Here is a 10,845-nt window from a genome sequence, read left to right as displayed (position 1 = left end):
GTTCATTTAAATGTATTTACAGAACTATTCCTGCATAAGTTATTCTTCAGACATCCAATTCACATAATTGCCTCTTAAGTAAGCAAAGGTAATGATAGTCTCATTTAGCAAAAGCATCCTCATTAGATACAGACTCAGATTTGCTTCATTATTTCAGCTATCTTTGTCAGAAACTACTCCACACAGTCAATTTCTACATGTACAATCTGGTTTTCCATTAAGGAAAAAAAAAACATTACCCATTAGCAAAATACTTGTTGTTTCTTTGCTACATTTTTACACCCCTGCCCCCTCCAGATGGTTTTTTATCATTCAATATGGTCCCCAATAGCCATCACTTCTTTAAAAACGCAAAGAGCAAATCTCAAGGGAACCTGGATGTTGCAGTTCTCCCTAAGACAGCTATGAAAGAGTGGCAAGAAACCACAGACTTTTCAAGCCCCCCAACAGGTATATAACTGTGTACTATTATATCCTAGCCCTTCTCACCTACACACACAGTTATAGCAAAGTCCTGCAGCTGCTCTTACATGACTTGGTAGGATGGATTACTACTATACAAAGATGTTTCATTCTCTTTAGATAATTCTTCCCCACCAAGCGATTCTTGATAAAAGCAAGTCCCCTCCCGCAGCTGGCAGTCAGCTCATTCACCATCCAACATTTCCAAATCAGAACAAACACACCTAGGAGCAGCCCTTCTGCATGTCCCTCGAGACTAATCACCACAATCTAACTCCTAGGAAGTGTTGCGACTTCAGTCATCATTGTAATGTCACTTTGAGTACATGGGCCCTGTCGTTTTTATTTTCCAAATATTGGTTGTGCGCAGACAGCTTAAGTTCATAGGAAGAATTCAGGTTCTGATATGTTTCGAGTGCACATCTTCAAACAGAAAAAAACCCAAAATTCTCAAGCATGTGATAAAAATATTAAATTCTTTATAATACAGTATTGCTTTATAAACAGATGGAAAAATCTATAAGCTTTACTGGTCTTTGGTGTGTCCAGTGAGGGATAAATCTATGATTTGTAAATTAAAAATCGAAATTTGTTCTTTGTTAAAGATCATGATGCGATACTGGGCAGATGGCTTTCTATTTACTGCTCAGCTAAGAAGTGAATGAATGCAAAGAACAGGTTTTTGGATCAGACCCGGCAGGTGGCGCAGTTTAACCACAGACAGGAAGGCTGAATTTCTACAACCTCGGATTCCAGACCCCCGATCAGTAGAGGCAGAGCACAGTGCATGCAGCGTCTGAGCTCAGGGGAAAGCATCTTTGCCGTACTCACTTATCTGATCCACATACACCCCTTCTAATTGGTAGTAACAGGGAGGGCTGGGCAGGGCTGTAAACTTGAGGGGAGGAGCGGGAAACAGTTTAACTCTACAGGGACATGGAGGTTCAAGAATAGGGAAAGAGTAGTTGATCAAGTCTGCTCTAATAAGGAACTGTGTAAATACTGGAGAACTAAAAGCAGAAGATACCCAGGATTGAGAGAGAAGCCTCTCCTGCAGGTGTGAGAAGTGAAGCCCTATACTGCAGCATGAATACATTCCTTCCAACAAGAAACAGCTGAGTACAGCTTGTTCAGCTTTTAAAAATAAAGAGGGACTGGGCAGATTGTGCAAAGGTGTCTGCCACGTGCTGTTTCATTTATCACAAAATAAGGATTTTTCTTTGTTAACATCATCCTCCCCACATTCCACCAAAATAGCATTTTGGTCAAGTTAGGGTAGTTAAGGCATTTTTACAGAAGTTAAAGGTGGTTTTGAAGTAGATACCCAACCTTATGCCAATTTAGGAATAGTAGGTAAGTTACTGAAGTGCTCCAGAATTAATCATTCATCCTCATTATAAATGAAATGCCTGTTACAAGCATGATGCACTGAAATATAGTAAAATGACATGTACATGGTACATGTTAAATGATTTTAAATAAAATAAGAGCTTGACATAGTTATGCAAATATACAGTACAACTCCACAAAAAAAAAATCTTTAAACAAGTTGAGGTAACCTTGAACTTAACAGTTTTAATACAATAAACCAGGTAGTAAAATCTCCTTTTGAGATAAGGTAAGATTACTTACTGACCAAGTTTAACTGCACTCATCTAAACATCAAATGTTACCCGACTTTTTTTATTTATTTTTATATATATATATATATATATATATATAAAAAACACATGGCTTTAATTTATTTCTAAATACTTCTCTACCAGCAAAAAAAAAAAAAAAAAAAGTTAATGAAAAACTGACCAAAATATATATATCTTTACCAGCTACAAGCTTTTTATGAGCCTCAAGAGGAGCAAATTGGGGGAAACAATTGTGAGCTACTCTTATTCATAAGGAAATGTTATAATCGCAAGTGGCTGGGAGATAACTGTAAACATCATTAAGGATCACTCAGAAAACCCTCAGCATCAGTTACTGAAATGTAAGTTTTGCTTGTTACTCATTAACTATTTTCCATTTGTGTCCTTACTGCCTCTGCCACAGCATAAGCGAAGAGGTGCACTTTTGAGAGTCAGAACAAGCATCGACTTAATTTGGTAAAGCATGTTCTAGTCTACATAAAGCAAGAATGGCCATACTAACACAAAGGACGGCTAGGCAGTAGTGAGTTCTCAAACAAAAAGTAAGGAAGTTCAAAGTTGAGGACTACCTGCTCTTAGCGCCACCCGTCTTTCCTAGGGATGGCAGCAGCTATGGCATGTTCTCGCATGCTGCTCAGAGACAGGGTAAGAATCTGTGTTAAACCTCAACTCTGAGCGCTGGCAGCTTTCGCAAGTTCAAGCTACAACTTTCTGATTTAAAAAAAAGTTACCACGCCCAAAACATCCAGAGAGCCTAGGCCTTGTTATGGACAAATGATCTGCAAAGCTTCCACTGATAAGATCACAGTTAAGCATCTGAAATCACAACACACTTATGCATCCGTACAGCTTAAACTAATCTTGTTTTTTTTTTGAAATTCTGCAATAGAAAAGGCTCCAAGCTGACACGATGTATGCCAAAACCAAGACTTTTACAGCAGTTCTCCTCCTGAAAACAATATTTTTGAAACACAAATCCTCAGCTATCACTGTAACGAGACTAGGTTTAGGAACGTATGCTTTTTAACATATCCTTGGATGAATAATGGATGTTTCTAGCAGATAGAGCAATACACATCCTCTTGTGGAACTTTTAATCAATTATACCTAATTTTGAACTTTGAGCAACTGATGTTCATCATTTGAAACTAGTCACAATTTAAAAAGCAGTAACCACGTGGGTCTGGTTTCCCCCACCTTGAAAACAACTACTAGGTTTCAAAAGGCATGCTTCAAGCCTTGCATTTTTCTTCATTTCTTGCTGGCAGACGGATCAGTGTACTACAGTAGTGGTTCTTAAAAGGATCTCAACACTGCATTGTAAGACAGGCAACAGGCTTGACAATTGGCCATTGAGATCAGCTGCAACGTAAGAAAGCAATCCTGCCAGCAGGAAACAGTACGTGTGAAGCCAGGAACTCTGGGAGAAAGACGGTATCAGAAGTTGACATCTTAAACAATTCAGTCTGTATATTCAGCTACTATAGAAAGAAGGACGGTGATGTCATCTGGTTTTCCCCCTGTAATGCAAAAAATTAATTTTTCAACTAATCAAGAAGCTACCTAAAAATTATAAACAGTGTCCTAAATGCTTTGTTTTAATACCCTTTAAAAAAAAAGTCAGTAACTGTTTTAAACATGCGTATACCCAAAAGCCTTGGCCTCCTTCACTTCCCTTTCAAAAGGAACACTCACCTCCTAAAAGCATTGTGGGGACCACCAATTATTTGGGGGCAGGGGGAGAGAGAGGGATGGAACTTGCGACAGCACAAGATTTATGAAGCGATTCCATAGCTGGGGGGGACACACTCACCTCTCACGTTCAAGCCATTGTCACAGGCAAACTGTGCAAAGGGTGACATGTAGGTAGGGTCATACGCCAGTTCGTGAGCTTGCTCAGCAATACTTCTCGCAGTCTGTTGTATGCTTTCATAATTCGAGTTCTAGATTGATGAAACCCAGCCAGTTATTCTTACAGAAATGAGTGCGGTTCATTCACCTAAGCAGCTACTTTGGAAGAGAGCATGATGGGCACAGGGAGCATTTCCTAATCCAAAAGGAACCTGCCTTCTCCCAAATGTCCAGTTTGTGAGCGTTTGCTTTTCAGGATGAATCCAACCTCTGTGGCTGTGATTATCTGCATAGTTTTCATGAGACCACCGATTGTGGGAAGGAAATGTATCATTTCACTGCTTAGAAGATGGGACCTGGTCTGTTTTTAATATTGGAAATTATCTAAGCTGAGAAACTCAGCTTTCCCTTTACTTGTTTTGACTACCCAAATCGCACCCTCCCTTCACCCAGCCTGACAGACAGGAACCTGCTCTTTCCAAAGGACTTGCAAAGCCAAGACGAGCCCAAAGGAACTGCATTCACTACAGCAGGAGTGCTAAGGCAAAAGGAGGAGAGCAATGACTGAGCAAACAAGGGAAACAAAGCTAGTTTGAGTACTAAGTGTTGAACAAAAGGATTATCTTCCCATAACACAAAAATGCCTGACAACTCTTTAGTCTCGCATAATTACAATATTCATTTTGCTGAATGGTGTCTGTGGCCTACACTGAAATGGGAAAGTGTCAAATCAAACTGAAATCTTAATGTCTATGCATGGGCTACAAGTCTGCATACCCAGCAGTTACAGCTTCCACTGCAACAATAAAGTTTTCCTGTCCCCACTCTGCCCTGCTGCTCATCTGAAATTATTTACAAGTCTCAAAAAACAAAAACAAAAAAACCCCACAAAGCCAACAGCCTTCCCTTCACCACCCCACAGCTTCTCCCTCCCCTCCCACATAAGCATCTTGTTCAGTACTCGGAGGTGCTAAAACATGCATTGCTGGGCCTTCTCCGTATGGCTACTCCTGCCAGCTAGCTAATGGCATGTGCTACAACCACACCTCCATTCTCTAGGGCAAACATGGGGTAAGAGAACAGTAACAGGGGCAGGGCAGATCCCAACCAGCTAACACTGGGTTTTCAACTTTGTCGACATATCAAACAAGACCTTCCTGCTCAAGCCATAGGTGAGACTGAAATGGAGGCTTTCCACATTCAGATCTCAATGCTATTTGGGGGAAAATGAAAGATTTCTATTGGAACAGTAATACAAGAATCACCCCTATGACCCACAAGAGCAGGACTCCAAGCTCACATTCAGTCTACTCAGAGCATGCCTCTAAATCACTGTCTACAAGGCCACTTGTAGTGTTTCCAGCAAACCCCGGCAGTCATTTTGCTGAGAGAAGGATCAATATGAAGGCCACCGAGAAGTTAATGTGCAAGCTGTCCGTGTCAAAATACCTTCCTCCAGGTGCCTAGTTCCTGTGTCCTTTTGGATTCTGCAGTGGACTTCCTAACAACTCTCCCACTCAAAGTTGTTTAATATTCCCTGTTCAGTGGGGAAAGGGCAAGATCTCATTTGTTATCTAAGCGGAAAACAGCTCTTGAAATGATTAACGGGAAGTAACAGCTATTCATCATATGGCTGAATAAGAACCTGCATTCAGTGCAGGCACTTCATGGCAGTTACCTTCAGCTTTTTTAGTTCCTGAAGAATCATGTAGTCAGGCATGTTGTCAAAAAGTCCATCTGTTGCTGTCAGAATAATGTCTCCGAGCTGAACATCAAAAGAAGTACTGTCAGCAGCATCTGGGCTGTGAAGATGATGATATCATGTTAAAGGAAAGGAATTCACGTCACACTAAAAGGTACAAAGTCCTGTCAAACAACAGCATCAACGGCTTCTGCAATTCACTGCTCTTATAACACGTGTTATGCATTGGTGCAGCTTATCAAGAGAGCCAGTGTGACAGAAGACACAATCAGGATCACAAACATCTGGGGAGGTGCATCAAAACTGCCCAGATCAGGACAATTCCGTCTAATCCACTTCACCAGGTAACCATCAAGTCCAATGGTAGTTCAGGGTTTCCTTCTCACCCAATTTAAACATGTCAAAGGGCTTGAGAAGAGGGAGGTGAAAACTCCTAACTGGGATGAGAAGAGCGATGCCTAGATACTGAAGCACCTTTTATCGTGAATGATGCACCCGCAGCTATACAATACACTGTACAGGAAGGAAGCAGCACACACTTTGGTCACCATGGCAAACCCCAACTCTTAAACAGAATGAGGCCTTTAATGAGGAGCAGCTTGGCTTTCAATGGCAAAAAGGAGTTGGCTCCCCACACTGGATGAGGGGCTGATTTTACCCCACTTGGATTTGAACTTGCAGTTCTAAGATGATCAGCATTTCAACCCAGTGTTTGACATCACTGCCCTATCCCGATACCAGTTTTATATGGACTTGTCCAACCATTAAAAGGAAAAACAGAAAGGCCATTAAAACTGAATGTAAATACCACTTAAAGTTGAGATGAGTGCAAGCCACTATGATGCATGCTATACCCATGATTCAGAATGGAAACGTGGGTGTTTCAAGGGCCGATGCATCCTCCACATTTTCCTTAATCCACAATGACTCATTCTTTGCTTCCTTAGCTTCCAAAGGATGCTTTTCTGATAACTGCCCTTGTGCTATTTTTATTCTTTACAAAAGATACCTAGGTCTTACTCAAGGAAGCCAGAACCACTGGAATGATTTATAATCAGACCAGAGTCAATTTCTGAAGTGCTCTCCTTTTAGGATCCTCATGGCTATGCACTTCCTACCCTTGAGGCCTTTGGTCTTCCTGTGTGGCTTTGTTACCTTCATCACGGTAACAGCAATCTAGTTGGAACTATTTCCACCCAGCATCCTCAAAGGAATTATTTTGGCATTGGAAACTACAAAGTCTAAAACCTCTGACTAAGAGCTTAACATTCATTCTCCATTGCCTGTACAGGGTACACAACTACAACCGCTCTTTAGGAGATTTTTAAGGTCCGGATCAAAAAATTAATTAAAAAAATTAAATAATTCAAGTGCATTCTTAAAGAAGATTATGAACTTAATTTAATACAGTAGAGGAAACTCATTAAAAGAAAAAAAGAGAGACAAGCAAAGTGACATAAGACAAGAAGGTGCGTTCTGCAATTCTGATTTTGTTTGAGAAGTGGCTGAAGGGCTGGGCCAGCACTGAAACGCAGACAGCTCAGCGGGGGCACTACCCAAGTTCACCTTTGGCCTGGCAAGTTTTGTGGACACAGTGTCTTTCTAACACAAGCTCGGTGTTCTGCCAGATGGAGTTCTGCTCATTCTGATGGAACGCAGCGTGCTGTTGGACACTTCGCCGTACTGCAACGCAAGCTGCAGTCACACGCTGCCCTGCTCTCCTCTCAGGCTTCATGACCTCAGTGCCAAGCTATGCAAGCTGGCCTGTTCCTTGCTGGTCTCTAGAGGAGCAGGGACTCCGAAAAGATGGGTGCACCCGAAACCAGAATGCATGGCTGACGCTAAGTGGAACAATTGAAAGTGTCCTCCATCAGGTCAATACTGCCTGCTAGTGCCCAGTGCTAGCCCAGTCCATCCTTATTCAACTCTCACTACGTGTGCTGCAGCCACATATAAGGAAGTTCAAATGGTTTCTATACTTTGCTACAGTCAGTAGGAACTTTTCTTGCATTGAAGTTAGGCTTTGTGACACATCCTCCCTGATCCTAGATGGGCTACAAAAAACTCTTATTTGTTTCACAGTAAGGAACAAAAAGCCTCTAATACTGACTCACTCATAGTAATTTGTATTTAAGGCTCCTGCAGTTACTGCAAACAAACAGCAATAGCTCAAACCTGCAAATGCAATGAATTCATCTCTGTGATTAATACAACCTTAAGGTTTGTATCGTCTTGGCACAACATGCAAAGGACCTGGACATGACATTTATGCTGTACGTTCTACTACACCAGTGGACATTTCTGGTTTTGTCAGGACAGTTTCATAATATCCTAGTCCCTCTGAGGATCAAAATGACTCACGTGCTTTATGCACTCAAGTCTAGGGGAAGTGACCATGCTCCTGAGCTCATAAACGCTTCAGCTAGCTTGGACTCTTACCAGGTTGTTGACTTGTCTAAGAAATAACTGCTGACCTGAGTACAAGTAAACCCTCCTCCCCTTCTATTTTTTTTTTAAATAAGTACACCCAGTAGTAGATTCCAGCATACAGAGCACCTTCACTGAAGGTCCCAGAACCTCTCATGTGCTGGCTGTACACTGCATCAATCCCCATCTCACCTATCACTTAGTACAACTCCCTCTGCTTCCGGTGGCGCTATCGACAGCTGGAACGGAGTGTTGAAGTAATGCTGTTGTTCATCGGACCGATGGACCACTTCTCCTCCTCTCACTACCAGAAATCCAGAATCTCCCAAATTTGCTGTATGTAAACGATGACTTGTTCTGTCCAGAACCACTATGCAAGCCGTACTGCTTCCTAGAAGGAAAGTTAAAAGGATCAACGGGAGATGGACTAAGCTGTAGCAGCATTTATGTCACAGGAGCCAACTGTTGCTCATTATTTCATTCATAGGCCAGCTGTTCAAATACTGAACATCACTGCTGACAAATCCAGGCACATGTAAATATTTGTTGGGGAGAAACAAAGTGAATATATATTATGAGGAGGAAAAAAGCAGTGGTGAGTTTTACAAGCATTGCATGACACAGCTGCCAATTAATTTGCTTATCTTGCTTTGATTTCTGTCATTACAGCATGCTGACAAACACTTAGTGCAGTTTCCCATTCTAAAATATTCTAGTGTGGGTAGATGTGCACAATCTCTGAAGGTGACCTACTTTACAGAAGGCACAGAATAATGAAGTCATGATTACTGTGACCGTAACAGTATCATGACAGCACCGAGACCATGCTAGGTGCTGTCCAAACACTTCCCTTCACCAGTCCTAAATAATCCGTGCCCAGCAAATGGACAACTGAGAGATGTCACTAGGTGTTTTTACATTGTGTGCATCAGAGCAATGCTTTTTCTTTTAGACCGTGTCTCTGTAAAACCGGCTCAGAGGGCTGCTTTCAAAGAAATGCATGGTCTCTTCATGCAATTCATTCAGAAATAAGTGCACTGCTTTAAAGCTCAGTTAAGAAGTTAGCTCCAGTATTTAAGTGCCAGCAGGCAGGTGCAACCATATGTAACCTGACACATCATTAACTGCTTGGACACTTCATTCATAACATGCCAATCAAGATCCCAGCGCTGGAAAAGTCAGTGAGACACCTGTACCAAGTTTTTAGCCTCATTTTATTTCAATAGAAACTGTCGACTCCTATTTTCACAACCACCTTCATTAAGACCCTGAGAGATGGGTAGTGTCCTAGAACTCTCAATAATTGCTCAAGTTACTTCACAAGATAAAACTTCTCTGCAAATACTGTGCTAGATGGATTAAGAGAGAGTAAGGGCATAGGGTAGAATGGAAACACCCACATCAATTCATACTGCCCCGAAACCTTCCATTCATGGTGGGGGCATTATGGAATTTGAATTCATTCCCCTGTAACATCTGGGATTGCCCACTGATGGTGATGTGGCACAGCAATTGCTGTGCCCAAAGAAGTCTGATCCATAATCTAGTGCATTGGGCACGGTTGAGAACAGAATCCCTTTTCATTTGGAGTGAACATCCCAGAAGTTAACACATTCAAACCTTTCCGAGACACAGAAATGCAGCTGGTTCCAACATCCTCAGCTCCACAAAGAGACATTTCTAACAAGATGGGTTAAAAAAAGACCCTGAGCTTTCCATTAACTAAGAAACGCCTCCAAGCAGAGCGGCCCGTTTGATGGATCAGGGGCTTACAAATCAACTGAGCTCCGAGCCTTTAGCGCAGAGCACAGCTAGCTCTGGGCCATCGCCTCTCCTGCACAGGGCTGTGTTGCAACTGATTAGCAATGCTTTCCTTTTTGTGGGGCTCCCAGCCTCACTTGGTTCAGAGTCTAGCAGCATTAACGTGTACTGTAACCAGAAATCCATGCAAGGAATGCAGATCCCGTGACTCTGCATATACTGCTCTTGAGACTTGGAAAGGTCAGGCCAGGCTGTCTCCTTCCAGGGAAGGGCTGCGAGAGCTTGTCACGAGTGGTCCACCTTGTCGGTCACTTAATCACTTTGACTGCTTTGCACAAAATAGAAGGACTATAATTAGACACTCCAACCCCCTGAAATAAAGCAGTCACTGAACAGACGTAGGCTAAAAGACGAACCAGCAGGCTGCTTGAGGCTTGCACCCATTTTTTAGGCACGTAATAAAAAGCAAACATTTGGTCCCTGGCTCAGCAAACTGGTTAGACATAGTTTACATAATGCTCTCTGGGGAAAGAAGTTTAAGGTCAGGTAAGAAGCATGTGCATCAGACTCTTAGTGTGTGAAAGGTTAGACAGCCTTTAGAACGGTATTCAGCTTTCAAGGTTACCTGAGCAGGGCCAAATACGGCCTTTCTGTCCACATGACTTCCACAGGCTTCCAAGGGAAATGCATAAACAGATCTGAAGGCCGACTGTGCACAACATCCAGCAAGCTCGTGGTTGTAGCACATTTCTTTAGCTTTCCTTCAAATCGTTACTCCTACCCCCATAAATCAGCAACAACAGAAGACAACTGATGGCACCATGCAATCCATTCAATGAGTGCAGGGGTGCTCAACCCCCAGCCCCTGCTGAGCTGTGATGCAGTCCAGGCGCTCCCCACAGGTCCAGATATTTGGGGGTGGAAGGGGCAGCTGCAGTCAATGCTGCTGCCACTCCCCCACCAACACATTCCCTAGCCCTGTAGGCCAGAAGACATGAC

At 42.4% G+C, this 10,845-nt stretch overlaps 1 protein-coding gene across 2 annotated transcripts in view; it reads right to left on the bottom strand.

The window, feature by feature from the left end:
- The window catches only part of PPTC7 (protein phosphatase targeting COQ7), a 39,502-nt gene that overhangs the window by 13,157 nt on the left and 15,500 nt on the right, over positions 1-10,845 (bottom strand). The window contains exons 3-6 of one of the 2 annotated variants that reach the window (XM_090063247.1): positions 8,278-8,476; positions 5,635-5,758; positions 3,919-4,048; positions 17-3,625 (exon numbers count right to left, since the gene is read on the bottom strand). In XM_090063247.1, coding sequence (XP_089919373.1) covers positions 3,567-3,625; positions 3,919-4,048; positions 5,635-5,758; positions 8,278-8,476 — 512 coding nt within the window. In that variant the 3' untranslated portion in view covers positions 17-3,566. Of the gene's footprint in view, positions 1-16; positions 3,626-3,918; positions 4,049-5,634; positions 5,759-8,277; positions 8,477-10,845 lie in introns of those variants that run through there. The other variant, XM_090063248.1, reaches the window with a different exon arrangement.

This window comes from Crocodylus siamensis, chromosome 9 (assembly GCF_052110815.1).
Source record: "Crocodylus siamensis isolate JL-2025a chromosome 9, ASM5211081v1, whole genome shotgun sequence".
NCBI classification, from domain to species: domain Eukaryota; kingdom Metazoa; phylum Chordata; order Crocodylia; family Crocodylidae; genus Crocodylus; species Crocodylus siamensis.
Note: the sequence above shows the minus strand (reverse complement) of the source record. Positions and strands in the feature narration are given on the sequence as shown.